General features: G+C 47.2%; 1 protein-coding gene across 3 annotated transcripts in view; it reads right to left on the bottom strand.

Moving 5' to 3' along the window:
* Positions 1-4,180: 4,180 nt before the first annotated feature.
* ITSN1 (intersectin 1) overlaps positions 4,181-17,240 on the bottom strand; it is a 237,227-nt gene continuing 224,167 nt past the window's right edge. For all 3 annotated transcript variants that reach the window (XM_081572901.1, XM_081572900.1, XM_081572902.1), the window contains 6 exons: positions 15,393-15,605; positions 13,277-13,398; positions 12,175-12,257; positions 11,768-11,851; positions 9,384-9,557; positions 4,181-4,707 (listed from right to left, as the gene is read on the bottom strand). In XM_081572901.1, the coding sequence (XP_081429027.1) occupies positions 4,559-4,707; positions 9,384-9,557; positions 11,768-11,851; positions 12,175-12,257; positions 13,277-13,398; positions 15,393-15,605 (825 nt within the window). In that variant the 3' untranslated portion in view covers positions 4,181-4,558. The remainder of the gene's footprint in view (positions 4,708-9,383; positions 9,558-11,767; positions 11,852-12,174; positions 12,258-13,276; positions 13,399-15,392; positions 15,606-17,240) is intronic.

The raw sequence follows: 17,240 nt of genomic DNA, 5'->3' as shown, positions 1-17,240 counted from the left end.
ATAACCAAATACCCCTTAGGGTGACTCAGACCACTCTTCACTGCGGGCTTCACTGTGTCCCCAGTTCACCAATCATGCTTCTGCTGGGTAAGAGTTAAAGTCCTAATCCTAAAAGCCCATCAAGAATATCCAGACTCGTCCGTTGTCACTGCCTCACTTTCCTGCGCAGGAGGCTCTGAACTTGCAAAGCTAGTGCACCTGGAGCAGGCAGACCCCTCGCTAAGCTCACACTAACCTCACGTCTGAAACGACCCTGCCACCTCGAAAGCGCGCAGGCGTCCGTTTCTACATGCTAGTGTCCGTGGTAAAGCTCGTCTCCAGCCCCAAAGAGAAGGGAAAATACGATGAACTGACACAGAATGAAAATCTACTTGCTGTTTCCAATGGAAATTCTTCACACTGTTCCATGCACAGAACAAACATTCTTTCTATGAACCAAAAAAGCCCAGCCAGCTGGGGAAAAAACCATTTGGAGTAGAGAGAGAAGTCTTTTTCTGCTCATCAAGGTACAGGCAGGTGGTGCTAGTGGTAAAGAATCTTCCTGCAATGCAGGAGACCCAGGTTTGATCCCTGGGTTGGGATGATCCCCTGGAGAAAGAAATGGCAACCCACTCTAGTATTCCTGCCTGGAGAATTCCATGGCCAGAGGAGCCTGGCGGGCTACAGTCCATGAGGTCACAGAGTCGGACACGATTGAGTGACTTTCACTTTCACAGTATTGGCAAAACTCTAAACTAGACTCCCAGGTCTCCTTCCGGATAAAACCAGAAGCATTTCACTCACTCCCTTTGCTTTGTTCTCCAGCCCCACTGGATTCTAGAACGCCCCCGCTCCACTGTAGTCAGCGGCTTTATGCTTGCCCCAGTCTACTGGAGAGACAGGAGTTTGGGGTACCAGGTCATCAAGACAACGCAAATGGTAATTTACTCGTTTCTGGGTAGAGATTTTTCCAGTTAAGTTCAATAGTACTAACCAGCTGAAATCAGTTACTTTCCTAGACTTAGGTCATGCTTAAATTGTTCCAAACACAAAGAGCAGAAATAATTCCCCTTTAAACATGAACATTCCTTGGAAGCATAGCTCTCTCCTCTGCCATCAGAGGTCAGGGACATGTAGGATGCCTGGCCCCAGTCTCTCAAGCACGTCTGGAGACCCCAGCCTAGAAAGATCTGTGTGTGTGTGTGGGTGTGTGTGTCAGGCCAGCCCTGGATCTGAATGAACCACATCCTCAGGCTCTGGGGGGTGGGGGGCAGGTCACAGCTGCTCTGGTTCCAGGAGACATGCTGCCCACCTGCCTGCCAGAAAGACCCTGTCCCAGAGGGACTGGGATGTGGGTTGTCCCTTCGGGAGAGCTGGTTGACAAAGGAGCCCCAGCCCCAAGGGCTCCTGTCCTCAGGGCACGGCTCCATGAGCAGTTCCCTTGCTGGGCTCAGACGAGGTCAGGGCAGCTAAGAGAAGGAGGAAACTTGCAAGGGTGTCTGGAGGGCTGGAGTCGATGCCAGAAGGCAGTGGCCGGGGGAAACCCTGTGTGTGGAAAGCAGAGGGCTAGGACACAGAAGGTTATTGGCAAGGGACGTTTCATCTCTATGAAATGCGGTCCAGGCCGCCCAAAAGGTAGATGCGAAGGACTAGTCTCAAAGAATTGGAGACTCCATGCGTCATCCACGTTCCTGAGTCACAGCTGGATCTCATCTGTGAGGAGGATCAGTCACCTTACAGATCACCCTGGTGAGTACAAGGGCACTCATCTAGAATCGCTACCCTGGAGGAGCATCGCAAGGGTCCTCAGTACAGTCACCTGGGAGAAAAGACTCACATATTGCTTCTTCATGCGACATTAATTCCGATAATGGGACTCTGCATGGGTGGGTGAGCTGGTGGACCTAAAGGCAAGATGTTTGTCACTGAGCACATCACATCCACCCTACATGAACAGTGATGCCCAACATTCACACGCAAAGAAAGCCAATGAAGAAAAGGGAGAAAGAAAGGGACTGGAATGGTGACCCAGTATGACTCCGTGTACACAGGTGACCCTTCTTTTTCTACCATAGTCACATGTCCTTCATAAACACACTGAACAAACTGTATTGGGAATAGAAATAGGAAAGCGTGATTGGTAGGTCTATTCATAGATTTCATTTAAAACAGTTTCCCAGCAGCATGGAAACATACATATACACTTAAAGTATCTGAACCGTGCTTGCTTCTGGGAGGCGGTAAATGAACGCATCCTGAAGTTGAACTTGGTCTCCCAGGTCTTCAGCTGAGAGTTACTAACTAAAGGGTAGATCTGTTAGTTCCAAAAAATATTTATGTCTGTTGTTCTTGATACAAAAGTCTACACTATCTTTAATAAATAAATAATAAAGTGTATCCTAAAAGTATGAAATGTAAACTTTGTTGCCCCTTCTGACACACACATTTTAAAAATTGCTTGACTGATGACAGGGCTCGTATGGGAAAGGATGACATGACATATTCGGTTCCCAGCGAAGTGGGTAGTTCACTGTCTTTTTTTTTCCCCCTCTTTTTTGGCCATACCACGTGGCATGCAGGATCTTAGTTTCCCAGCCAGGGCTGGAACCTGCACCCCCAGCAATGGAAGCAGACTTAACCACTGGAACCACCAGGGAAGTGCCAATGCTACCTTTAGAATGCATTTCTACAATCCTAATTAAATTCTAAGGACCTACAATCAAAGAGAACCCTATCTCACCCAGGAAAGCTAGATTCCAGGCCTGAGAGAACAGACAATGGACATTTCACGAAAAAAAGACAAACTGGGGCTATGGGAGCATTAACATGCAAACAAAGTACGATCCACGCTTGTCATGAGCAAATCAAGTTCTTACCTAGTCAACCAGCCTATCTCCTGGCATTTAAGGAGAAAAACTCAAAGAACTCAAACTAGTATTACTCAGCCACAAAAAGGAACGAAGCTGCGGCCATTTGCAGAGATGTGGATGGACCTAGAGACTGTCAGACAGAGTGAAGTAAGTCAGAAAGAGAAAAACAAATATCACATATTAGCATATATATATATACGTGGAATCTAGAAAAATGGTATAGATGATCTTATGTGATAAAGACACAGAGAACAGATGGGTGGATACCCAGGGAGAAGGAGGCGGGGGGATGGATTGGGAGACTGGGATTGACGTATATACACTACCATGGATAAAGTGGATGACTAATGAGAACCTAGTGTATACCACCAGGAACTCCACTCAGTGCTCTGTGGTGACCTACATGGGAAGGAAATCCAGAGAAGAGGGGACATATGAACATGCATCGACGATTCACTTTGCTGTACAGCAGAAACTGACACCGCAGTGTAAACCAACTATACTCCACTAAAAATTTAAAAAATAAAAAAGAACTCAAACCGAACTCGGCACATGGTCGTACGCTCCTGATTCTGGCAACACACCATGGGTTCTTCCATTACTGAGAGGCTGGCTGTGTACGGCGGGGTTTGGGAAGGAGTCTCAGGTCTTCTTCCCCGGAACCGAGGGGCTTGCCTGCTCCTAGCGTCCCTCCCCCACCACAGTAATAGATTTTCTCCACGGATTGTCACGTTTCCTCTGCACACCTTGGGGACACCTTTGGGAGGAAGGTACCAAACACATGTGCTGAAACTGCCCATGACAAGCAGGCAGGAAGGGGCTCTGTGCTGGTCACCAGCAACCACTCTAGTCGTGAAACATAGGGCTTCCAAGCGGAAAGGGAATTTCCAACAAGGCTGGAGATGGGGACCCAATAACATTGTCAAGTAGCCTTTCAGGTGACCTAAAGTGATCTAGTCCTGCAGAGTATAACTAGGCAGACAATCTCTCTTAACCATCTTCCAAGGGTGCTGGAAACCAGAATCAGGCCACCTGATAGTAGCCAGTGATGGTTTTCATTGACAGCTACCAGTAAAAAGACCTGGAGGAAACTGGAAAAACCCTAACAACACGCCTGCTGGAATCTTCCATGGATTAGACCAGGATCTGATCGGAAGACCATCTCCCCGAGTGATCAGACCCAGGGCAGCACTTCCAATGAGGTCCCAGTGGGGAAATGAGATTCTGAAGCAATGACATGATCAGTGTGATCATTTCTAAACACACCAAGGGCTAGGCATCCTGGAGGGCCTGCTTGGAGGTTGGTGGAGGTAAGAAACAGGAGGGCCTCATGAGTTCTCCAAAAATACAGACACCGCATTTATGAACCTATTTTACAGTAACCAGACTCAAGCCTCAGGCCCAGGGATGGGCCAGACACCCCACCAAACGTAGCTGGGGGTGATGGGACTTCAAAGACCCTAGAAGCCACGATGAGCCCCGCAGTGAGGACAAAGGAAAACACAGTCCTGTTTCCTAAAATGGGAAATGATTTAGGGGGAAGGATTGTCGGAAGTATTCCCAGAAGCTTGGAGGGGCCTGTCTTCTCCGTCCTGTTGCCCTGTGGCTGAACACCAAACGCTGCTCCTCGAAAAGCCATGCTATTTCCAGACAGACAGCATCTGCTGCCTCGGGCTGGAGTTCTGCCAAGCACGCCCTGGGTGGGCTCCCTATGGCTCATCAAACAACTGCAGGTCCAAGCGGACCACGATCTCTCCCGTGGGAACTTCGTGCAGCAGGAGACACTTCGTAACTGGACCCTTGGAGCCCTGGTCCTTCTTGATGTCGGCCACGCGGATCTCCGTCCGACCCAAAAAATCTGAAAGGAGAGACACATAGACCCTCCTCAGAGAGGATTCCTTCTCTTCAGTGCAGGCACCTGGCATATTGGGAGTGTCCCATCGAGGTGTTACCCTCTCTTTCTTCAAAAGGGAGTTAGTTTCTGGGAATCCAGGGACTACAGTGACAGTATCATTTTTAAATGGAGTGAAAACAAAAAGGTACTGTGCTGGGGATGAAGAAGAATCTAGAAGAAGCTCAAAATATAGATTTTTTTCCTTGCACCCAGGGGGCCCCTAAAGGGCTGGGAGCTTGCTGGGAGGCAAGGCAAAACCGGGTATCGTATCCACTGCGCAATTTGCAATATATATGAAATTTAAAGAAACCTCCCAGAAGAAAGTCAGCTGTTTCTTTTTTCCTCTCTCTTCACTTACTTATTTGGTGGGGAGGAGGTGACAGCTCAGGAGCTGCAGGCTTCCAGCCACGCTCCCAGGACAATCTCAATACCACTATCTTTTTTTTTTTTTTGGCTACACCATGCAGCATGTGGGATCTTTGTTCCTCGACCAGGGACCAAATCCACACCCCCTGCATTTTTTTTTAATTTGTTTATTTTAATTGAAGGCTAATTACTTTACAATATTGCAGTGGTTTTTGCCATACACTGACATGAATCAGCCATGGGTGTACATATGTCCCCCATCCTGAACCCCCCTCCCACCTCCCTCCGCATCCCATCTCTCTGGGTCATCCCATTGCACCACCCCTGAGCACTTGTCTCATGCATTGAACCTGGACAGGCGTTCTGTTTCACATATGATAATATACATGTTTCAATGCTATTCTCTCAGATCGGCCCACCCTCACCTTCTCCCACAGTCCACAGTGTCCAAAAGACTGTTCTATGCATCTCTGTCTCTTTTGCTGTCTTGCATACAGGGTTACCATTACCATCTTTCTAAATTCCATATATATACATTAGTATACTGTATTGGTGTTTTTCTTTCTGGCTTACTTCACTCTGTATAATGGGCTCCAGTTTCATCCACCTCATTAGAACTGATTCAAATACATTCTTTTTAATGGCTGAGTAATATTCCATTGTGTATATGTACCACAGCTTTTTTATCCATTTGTCTGCTGATGGACATCTAGGTTGCTTCCATGTCCTGGCTATTATAAACAGTGCTGCAATGAACACTGGGGTACACATGTCTCTTTCAATTCTGGTTTCCGTGTATGCCCAGCAGTGGGATTGCTGTGTCATATGGCCGTTCTATTCCCAGTTTTTAAAGGAATCTCCACACTGTTCTCCATAGTGGCTGTACTAGTTTGCATTCCCACCAACAGTGTAAGGGGGTTCCCTTTTCTCCACACCCTCTCCAGCATTCATTGTTTGTAGATTTTTGGATAGCAGCCATTCTGACTGGTGTGAAATGGTACCTCATTGTGGTTTTGATTTGCATTTCTCTGATAATGAGTGGTGTTGAGCATCTTTTCATACGTTTGTTAGCCATCTGTATGTCTTCTTTGGAGAAATGTCTGTTTAGTTGTTTGGCCCATTTTTTGATTGGGTCATTTATTTCACACCCCCTGCATTTGAAGTCCAGAGTCTTAACCACTGGACCTCCAGCAAAGTCCTTCAACACCACTTTTTGTCAAATACTGATTGTCAGGGACTTCCCAGGCTGTCCTGTGGTTAGGATGCAGAGCTTCCACTACAGAAGGCACAGGCTGATCTTTTGTCTGGGAACTAAGATCCTGCATGCCGCATGGCAGGACCAAAAAAAAATTATATATATATATAGACAGAGAGAGAGTCAGTAATGGGCATGAGAATGTTTGAAATTTTTTTAATGCTATGCATTAAAATGATGGTACCAAATGGGCTTCCAGACCATTAATTCCTTCATTTTCTCATGCAGCAATTCAACAATTGGCAGTATACGATGATCCAGGCACTCTTGTGCAGGAAATAGCTTTTCTTCAAGCTTTAAAACCTGGGAATTTTTTCTGGTGGACGATACCAGTGCATGTTGCCCCTGGTGCATTTCAGGAATAATCTCTGAAATAAGAGCAACACTAGGATTTGAAACAGAAACTCCAGTGGCGCTGCCACTGTGTCATGATATTTCACTATTTTAATAAAAAATCCAACCTCAAGTCTTTATTTATCAGAATAATAATTGCCAGTGAAGCACCGTGGTTAAGAGTCCAGACTTCAGTCACATTGTTCTCAGTCAGTTCAGTTCAGTTGCTCAGTCATGTCCGACTCTTTGTGACCCCATGGACTGCAGCACAACCAGGCCTCCTTGTCCATCACCAACTCCCGGAGTTTACTCAAGCTCATGTCCATTGAGTTGGTGATGCCATCCAACCATCTCATCCTCTGTTGTCCCCTTCTCCTCCCATCTTGAATCTTTCCCAGTATCAGGGTCTTTTCAAATGAGTCAACTCTTCACATCAGGTGGCCAAAGTATTGGAGTTTCAGCTTCATCATTAGTCCTTCCAATGAATATTCAGGACTGATTTCCTTTAGTATTGACCAGTTGGATCTCCTTGCAGTCCAAGGGATTCTCAAGAGTCTCCTCCAACCACCACAGTTCAAAAGCATCAATTCTTCTGCACTCAGCTTTCTTTATAGTCCAACTCTCACATGCATACATGACTACTGGAAAACTCATAGCCTTGACTAGACAGACCTTTGTCGGCAAAGTAATGTCTCTGCTTTTTAATATGCTGTATAGGTTGGCCATAGCTTTTCTTCCAAGGAGTAAGCGTCTTTTAATTTCATGGCTGTAGTCACCATCTGCAGTGATTTTGGACCCAAGAAAATAAAGTCTCTCACTGTTTACATTGTTTCCCCATCTACTTGCCATGAAGTGATGGGACCGAATGCCGTGATCTTAGTTTTCTGAATGTTGAGCTTCAAGCCAACTTTTTCACTCTCCTCTTTCACTTTCATCAAGAGGCTCTTAGTTCTTCTTCACTTTCTGCCACAAGGGTGGTGTCATCTGCATATCTGAGGTTATTGATATTTCTCCTGGCAATCCTGATTCCAGCTTGTGCTTCATCCAGCCCGGCATTTTGCATGATGTCCTCTGCATATAAGTTAAATAAGCAGGGTGACAGTATACAGCCTTGAGGTACTCCTTTTCCTGTTTGGAACCAGTCTGTTGTTCCATATCCAGTTCCAACTGTTGCTTCCTGAACTGCAAACAGATTTTTCAGGAGGTAGGTCAGGTGGTCTGGTATTTCCATCTCTTGAAGAATTTTCCACAGTTTGTTGTGATCCACACAAAGGCTTTGGCATAGTCAATAAAGCAGAAGTAGATGCTTTTCTGGAACTCTTGCTTTTTCAATGATCCACCGGACGTTGGCAATTTAATCTCAGGTTCTTCTGCCTTTTCTAAATCCAGCTTGAACATCTGGAAGTTCACAGTTCATGTACTATTGAAGCCTGGCTTAGAGCATTTTGAGCATTACTATACTAGCATGTGAGATGAGGGCAATTGTGTGGTAGTTTGAACATTCTTTGGCATTGCCTTTCTTTGGGATTGGAATGAAAACTGACATTTCCAGTCCTGTGGCCACTGCTGAGTTTTCTAAATTTGCTGGCATATTGAGTGCAGCACTTTCACAACATCATCTTTTTAGGATTTGAAATAGCTCAACTGGAATTCCATCACCTCCACTAGCTTTATTTGTAGTGATGCTTCCTAAGGCCCACTTGACTTCATATTCCAGGATGTCTGGCTCTAGGTGAGTGATCACACCATCATGATTATCTGGGTTGTGAAGATATTTTTTGAACAGTTCTTCTGTGTGTTCTTGCCACCTCATCTTAATCTCTTCTGCTTCTGTTAGGTCCATAACATTTCTGTCCTTTATTGTGCCCATCTTTGTGTGAAACTTTTCCTGGTTGATTGTTCTTGTCATGCTCTAACATTTAGCCAGCTATGTGACCATCTCTGGGCCATGATTAATAGTAACTAACTCACAATGAAATAATTCATATGAAAGTACTATAAAAGACAAAAGCCATGTGGGACAGTTTAAGCCTTGCACAGATCATGTCTGCATTGGACCCTCACTCCTAGCCATCAGTTACCCTCCCTTGACTATCATCAAGTTGAGGACATAATCTGTAAACTTACTCTCTTATTTTTATTGGATTGAGGAAGATAGAGACAAGTGTCTTGGAATCGTTGGCCAGACTCATTTTTTTTCCAGCTTCAACAGGAAATTGATTGAAGGAATGATGCACCCCACATAATTTCATTCCTCTGATTAAGCTGAAATGTCGCCCAAAGGGCATTGATTAATTCTGTCACATTGTTTGTGGACTAATTCTCTTCTTGCTCAACTGGCTAGTTTTATCCATTTTCACCAAAGCTTTTAGCCAAGGACTAAAGAATTAGGCTGAGGCTTTGGGGGTGCAGCCCTCTCTGCAGTTATCTGCTTTAGAGATGCACAGGACCGTGATCTTTGTCCTAGAGCAGCTGGACCATTCTAGACCAAGCACGCTTTGTCCACCTCCTCTGAGATGCTCCGGCATCAGTAAAGCCCTCTTCCCAGGGGAGGCCAATCTCATCTCTCTGGCAGGAAGCCCAGGAAATTCTGCACACCAAGGTTTTCCCCAGGTAGAAAACGCCTACCTGTGAAAGCCACGGGGCAGGGAAAGGGGCAGGGTGCCCAGGGCTGCCGTCTACTCACCATCTGGCGAGAACTGGTCCCTCTCAAACACGGTAATACACAGCACCTCCTGCTCCAGGTCTCTGATGAAGAACTGGCAGTTGGAATTCCACTTGGGATTCAGCGTGTCCTGGATCGTCTTGGTGATGTGGCACTGGGAGCCCATGGTCACCTCGCAGTATGGGTTACTCTTTCCTGGAGGGAACAGAGCCTGCTCGACCCCCGCCATCCGCCTGGCTCTCCTGGGCGCCTGTGGCCGGGTCACAGCCCCGGGGTAACCCTCCCCTCTACAGCCCTCAGTCCGACCACCCTCCAATGCCATGCTTAATACGCAGCATAAGATAGAGAAGCCAGAGGAAAACTCACATAGTCCAGCATCCTACTTAAACTATAATATTAATACTTAAATACTGATCACACTTTATTACATGAGTGGGCTTCAAAACTAAATCTTTCCTGTCTCCTCACTTTAGCTTAGATTGTGACAAATCTACAATCACCCCTCAGCATCTACAGGGACTGGATCCCCACCCCACAGATACACAAACCCTCAGATGATCAAGTCCCTTATATAAAATGGCCTGGCATAAACCTGCCCACATCCTTCATCTACTTCAAATCATCTCCAGGTTATATATAATACCTAATACAGTGTAGGGCTGGGCTAAGTCGCTCAGTCGTGTCCGACCCTGTACAACCCTGTGGACGATAGCCCACCAGGTTCCTCTGTCCATGGGATTCTCCAGGGAAGAATACTGGAATGGACTGCCATGCTTCATCTCCAGGACATCTTCCTGACCCAGGGAGTGAACCCATGTCTCTTCTGTCTCCTGCACCGGCAGGCAGGTTCTTTACCACTAGCACCACCTGGGAAGCCCATGGACAGTGGAGCCTGGAGGGCTACAGTCCGTGGGGTTGCAAAGAATTGACATGATTGAGCGACTGAGCACACACATTGGAGAAGGAAATGGCAACCCACCCCAGTCTTCTTGCCTGGAGAATCCCAGGGACGGGGGAGCCTGGTGGGCTGCTGTCCATAGGGCCGCACAGAGTCAGACACAACTGAAGCGACTTAGCCTGCACGCATGCATTAGAGAAGGAAATGGCAACCCACCCCAGTCTTCTTGCCTGGAGAATCCCAGGGACGGGGGAGCCTGGTGGGCTGCTGTCCATAGGGTCGCACAGAGTCAGACACGACTGAAGCGACTTAGCCTGCACGCATGCATTAGAGAAGGAAATGGCAACCCACCCCAGTCTTCTTGCCTGGAGAATCCCAGGGATGGAGGAGCCTGGTGGGCTGCCGCCTATGGGGTCGCACAGAGTCGGACACGACTGAAGCGACTTGGCAGAGGCAGCAGCACACACACAGATAATTGCTTTACAATGTTATGTTAGTTTCTACTGTTCAGCAAAGTGAATCAGTTATATGTATACATATATCCCCTCTTCTTTGGATTTCCTTCCCACTTAGCTTACCACAGAGCATTGAGTCCACCTGGCTTTAAAATAAATTGGTCTATAATCCTAAATTTCCTTCCAGACCAGGTTGCTCCCATCCACCGTTTTGCTTTCCAGAGAGATCTGAGTGGCTGCCTTTCACAACACTGTCAACCCTTCTGTATGTATAGATTCCACACCTGCAGATTCAACTAACTGCAGAGTGAAAATATTTGAAAAATGGAAATACAGGGAAACTACTATGTAAATAGTTGCTGGTGTGTGGCAAATTCAAGTTTTGCTGTTTTGAAATTTCAAAAATGTTTTCAGATATTTTCGTTCTGCAGTTAGTTGAATCTGCAGGTGTGGAATCCACAGATAACAGAGGGGCTGACAGTGTTGTGAAAGGCAGCCACTCAGATCTCTCTGGAAAGCAAAACGGTGGATGGGAATAACCCAGTCTGGAATGAAATTTAGGATTAGGGGCCAATTTGTTTTAAAGCCAGGTGGACTCAGCGCTCTGTGGTACCCTAAATGGGAAGGAAATCCAAAGAAGAGGGGATAAAGGAATTCATATAACTAATTCACTTTGCTGTACAGTAGAAACTAGCATAACATTGTAAAGCAGTCGTGTGTGTGTGCTCAGTCACTCAGTCACGTCCAACTCTTTGCAACCCCATGGACTGTGGCCCTCCAGGCTCCTCTGTCCATGGGATTTCCCAGGCAAGAATATTGGGTTACCATTTCCTTCTCCAGGGGATCTTCCCGACCCAGGGATTGAGCCCAAATTTCCTGTGTCTCCTGCATTAGCTGGTGGATTCTTTACCACTGAGCCACCTGGGAAGCCCCTAAAGCAACTACCCTCCAGTAAAAATTGATTTTAGAAAATAAAGTAAAGCCAAGTGGGAGGGATGCAGAAAAGGCTTCCACCACTCATACGTGCTGGAGGGGGCTTCTAGGGCCCTTACCATGTGACCGACAAGGTTTCAGCTCAATGCCTTCAACCACGTTCACCATCAACCTTCCGATGCCTGTGGCCCTTTGGGAGCGGACTGTGATGGCAGGAAAAACAACACAAAATTGCTCCTGTGTAGCGTTCGCTGTATTTCCAGTTTGCCTCCTGATTTATTTTATGCCCCTCTTTGAGAACAAGTCTCCTCTTCCTCCCTTGAACTCTTGCTTCCTGCATCCTGGAATCTGCCCTCCACCCCTCACCCCATACCCTGCCCTCCCTTTTCCGCTTGCCTCCACCCTCAGGCTCTGCTCTACCCCCAGGTCCACCTTCCAGCTCTAAGGGTTCTGGGCCCAACCGGATGGCTCTCTGCCCCGCAACTTTGCGGGATTCTCAGGGCCCCGCTCTCCAGCGATACATTACCCAGGTAGGCCTTTTCCCGCTTCTTCTTCTCCGTCTCTATGTAGAGTTCAGAAGCTGCTTTGATTTTCTGCACCCAGGCAGTCCTTGGAAAGAAACAGACAGAACGCTGCCAGACAAAACTCAGGCGTCAGGTCGGTACCAATTCAGTTTCCAGGACTCTGCTTCATTCGTTTGATTTTTACAACAAAGGCTCAGCGTAGAAAATCTGGTCTTATGTCACATGGCCCTAAGGATTATTTCTACCAGTCATAACAAAGGCACGAGTGACTTTTTTATTGATTTGCTCCAAACTTGTGCTTGTGTCCCCATGGAAGGAAATCTATAATGATAGACGCTGTTGTTGTCTTGCTCACAACAGCTCCTCTTCTTTCCTTACTGAAAAACATCACAAATTTGCCTAATCCGAGAAGGCTAGAAGGATCTCTCTCACTAAACCATCCAAAGAAAGAAACAATTTCCCAGATAAGCAACCACTTTCTCTGAAGAAGCAAACATACACTGGGAAAGCATCTTGGCATGATTTTTTCCTTTTCCATTTCTCTGAGAACCATATGCATGATAACTTTAGCCAATTTCTTGCTTGGCACAAATGCTCTTGGAATGTTGTTGGTCTTGTGTCAAGTTCACCCTTCAGAAAAATAATGTGTTTCATTCGGCTCCAGGGCAGAGCCCTGATTAAGGCAAAAATGCCCACAGCTTCTAGGATCCAGGATGTCTGTCCAAGGGAGCCAGACATCAAGGGGGTCAGGGTTGGGAGATCCTTTAACCCCCAAATCGTTTTCCTATTGGTTTCTGCCCCCTGGGAAACCTTGGGAAATGGGAGAGCCTCCATTATCTCAAAGAATACTGAAAATTGCTGTTCAAAAAAATTCTCATGCCAGATTCATTTCAATGTATTTCCTTTTGAAAAGTCAACTTTTGAAAGATGCTGGAAAAATGAACTAAGACCACTTCACTGCATGCCCCACCCCCACCTCCAGCCAGAGGGGATGGCATTGCAAGTGAGGGGATGTTGGCACCCGCTGATTAATTAACTGTCCCGCATCTGTCCTACACCTGGTGGAACCCAGGGGCCCAGGGCCAGGGAGGAGGCGGGTCTTACCTTTCGTTTATGCTTTCTGCTCGGAGGGTGTAGACTCGGTCGATGTGGGAAATGTGGAAGATGGGTTCATCCCCAGAAGGGTCAGTGGGCAACTTTACTAGAACCTCATTTAGGAAAATAGGCTGAAAAATAATGCACGGGCATTACAAGACCAGACTGGGGGCCTGTGCGTTCCAGTGAACTATGACGACGTGTGTGCGCTTAGGTGCACGTGATCCAGTAAACTAAACTGAAGGTGGGGGGGGGGGCATGTTTGTGTCTGGAGGGGGGTGGTTTCAGTAAGCCACACTGAAACAACGAGTTTGTTTGGAATAATAAGGGACTCATTGGAAAAGATCTTGATGCTGGGAAAGATTGAGGGCAGGGGGAGAAGGGGATGACAGAGGATGAGATGGTTGGATGGCATCACCAACTCAGTGGACATGAATTTGAGCAAGCTCCGGGAGTTGGTGAAGGACAGGGAGGCCTGGTGTGCTGCAGTCCATGGGGTCACAAAGAGTCGGACAGGACTGAGTGACTGAGCTGAACTGAATAAGTGTTAATATCAATTTTCAGATAAATGAAAATTATAAATATGGATTCCACCCCCCTCCACTTTGCAGGTACTTTTTGTCCCTCATCATCTGGCTAAGGTATTATTTCCCAGGTTTCTACTTCCCCACTTTTCATACTGAAGTTTTTAGAAGGAAGTCACTATGGGCAGCAGCCCACACGTAAGGAGTGCTCTGCTATAAACATCGGCATACAGGGTTTTATGCAAAGATAAGTTTTCCAATGAGTTGGAGAAGTACTAGAGTGATCAGTAGGCCGGATGGTATTGCAGGTATTTCTAAAGTCCTCCAGAACAAGAACTTATGGGTTTGTTTTTTCCATAGTATATCCTAGTCAGCAAACAGTCTCCATCAACTCTAGATGTATTATGTATTTACAAAGTGTTAGTTGTTCATTTGCGTCCGACTCTTTGTGACCCCATGGACTGCAGCACACCAGGCCTCCTGTCCATCACCAACTACCAGAGCTTGCTCACACTCATGTCCATTGAGTTGGTGATGCCATCCAACCATCTCATCCTCTGTCATCCCCATAGCCTGCCAGGCTCCGTCCATGGGATTCTCCAGGCAAGAATACTGGAGTGGGTAGCTATTCCTTTCGCCAAGGGATCTTCCTAAACCAGGAATGGAATCCAGGTCTCCTGCATTGCAGGTGGATTCTTTACCATCTCAGCCACAACGGAAGCCCCCATCAACTCTACCTCCAAGAAATTCCCTCCAAGTTGTTCATACAAAGCTGCTAGTGACAATCTATGTAAGTACATTGCTCTTTTTCCCAAAAGAAGGCTAACTGCTGCTTCAGAGAAAATTCTTTGTGAAAACACCCCCACAGAGACAAATTTAGAAAAACAATAGCCTATGACATGAAAACACACAAACACAGCCATACACATAGAAGCAGACCAAATAAACAGCTCACGAAAACTGTCTACACATGGACTATTTATATTGGCTTTTGTTGGAAAAGATGAGGGACACAGATGTTCCAAGCCATCTTGAGAAGTTTGGAGGGGGATCTGGGAATGTTTGGGAAGTGGACACTGGAGTCCTAGCTCGAGCTTTCCCACGCCTGCCTCATCGGTACACTGGACTGTGAACCCCATCAAGACAGGACATACCTTAGTCACATCCAAGAGGACCCACAGCAGCCACTTGGCAGCTAATAGATGTTTGTCAACTGAATTGAGTATTGTTATTTTTCTGATGGGTTTCCACAGTGGCTCAGTGGTAAAGAATCCACCTGCCAAGCAGGAGACATGGGTTCCATCCCTGGGTCGGGAAGATCCTCTGGAGAAGGAAGTGGCAACCCACTCCAGTATTCTTTTCTGGGAAATCCCATAGACAGAGGAGCCTGGCAGGCTACAGTTCATTAGATCTGAGTTGGACACAACTGAGCAACTGATCACGCACACACCTTTGCTGATACTGCTGGACCCGTGCTTGTGGTCCCCCTAAATCCTGGCTCACCTCCTCTGTGCCACAGACCCCAAACCCTGCTCAAACGTTGACTCACATTCTCCTCCCCTCAACATCAACCCTGATGTTGCAGCTAGAGTCGGACTTACTGTTTTGTACATTTTATACTGCAGGTTTGATTTGGGGCTGAAGACTTTGTCGGTGCCAGAGGAGCCCAGGGGTTTGATGATCTGGGTCAGCAGCAGGAAGTCGTTGAAAAGGAAGCCATAGAGCTCCTTGTTGCTCTTGGCCTTGTAGAGCTTCCCGCTGTGCAGAAACTTGCGCGGCCCCAAGCAGTTGGTCACGGAATTGAACACAAGTTGCTGAAGAAGGGAAACAAAACCCAAAGAAGACACGATGGAGTGAGGTCGTTTTCTTGTTGTGGTTGTTTTTTTGTTTGTTTGTTTTTCTGCATCTGCAAGTGTGGGCTCTATCAGAATCTGAGGCCCGTATCTTAGGCTCAAACCAAGGACAGCTTTGAAGACCTCAGGCAGGGGCTTTGGGAGCCAAGAAAAAGGTGTGGTTCGGGAGATTGCATGTGTCAGGATGAACCCTGGGTGTGATTCCTAATGCGCTTCCTTGAGGTCTAGAGTCTCAGGGTGACTTTTCTCCCTTTTATTTATCGGGGAAACAGGCCAGCAGGAAGAAAACTCTCTGTCCTCTCCCTCCTTGAAGGGTACATGCTGTGTGCAGGCTGGTCCGCCGGAGGTGGCATGAACCAGCCCCAGCGACGGCCCCACACAGGCTCCGAAAGTCGTGCCTGCTTCTGGAAACAGCGGCCCCTCTCTCTGCACAATTCCACAGGACAAATGGCACTTTCCAGGGTGCAGCGTGAGTCCAGACCCCTACCGCGTGGGTGCACTGCCAAACACGGGGGTGCTGACGGATGCCTCAGAGCCAAGCAGAACGGAAACTGTACTGGTACACATTAGATCTCACCCAGCTCACTGCTCCTGAAGAGGTGAAGGGGACAGCTCTCTTCCTGCCACTTCCCAAACCTTGGAGCCAGCTCTAAGTGCTGAAATGCAGCTCTATTGTTCACCCCTGGGCTCTATGATCTCACACTCTATCAGCCCCCGGGCTCTATCATCTCTTGGTCTGTCACCCACCTGGGCTCTATCACCTTATGCTCTATCATCCCTCTGGCCTCTATCATCTCTTGGTCTGTCACCCTGCTAGGCTCTATCATCTCACATTCTACCCCCCCGGCTCTATCATCTTTTGCTCTGTCACCCACCCTGGGCTCTATCATCTTATGCTCTATCATCCCTCTGGGCTCTATCATCTCATCTTCTCTCTCTCTCTCTCTCTCTCTCACACACACACACACACACTCACCTGGTTCTATTATCTCATGCTCTAACATCCCCCCCGGCTCTATCATCTCATGTTCTATCATTCCCCCCTCCCCTAGGCTCTATCATCTCATGCTTTATCATCCCTCTGGGCTCTATCATCTCGTTCTTTCATACACACACACACACGCACACACGCACACACGGTTCTATCATCTCATGCTCTATCACACCCCCCTGGGCTTTTCACCTCATGCTCTACAGTCCCTCTGGGCTCTATCATATCATGCTCTATCGTCCCCTCTTGGCTCTATCATCTCATGTTCTATCACTCCCCCGGGCTTTTCATCTCATGCTCTATAATCGCTCTGGGCTCTATCATCTCATTCTTTCACACACACACACACACACACACACACACACACACAGTTCTATCATCTCATGCTCTATCATCCCCCCTTGGCTCTGTCATCTCATGTTCTATCATACCCGCTGGGTTCTATCATTTCCTGTGAGCAGGTTCTAAAGGGGCAGAGGGAGACTGTAGAGGATATGACCTCACTAAGGCCCCTCTTTTGGATAGCAGAGGAGAGACTGAGGGAGGGGAAGGCCACAGCTGTGCCTCAGAAGCAATATGATCGAGGCAGGAGTCAGACCTTCAGG

This window comes from Giraffa tippelskirchi, chromosome 2 (genome assembly GCF_054371585.1).
Source record: "Giraffa tippelskirchi isolate mGirTip1 chromosome 2, T2T-mGirTip1v1.2.pri, whole genome shotgun sequence".
Classification (NCBI taxonomy): Eukaryota; Metazoa; Chordata; class Mammalia; order Artiodactyla; family Giraffidae; genus Giraffa; species Giraffa tippelskirchi.
This window is presented reverse-complemented; position numbering and strand designations above follow the sequence as displayed.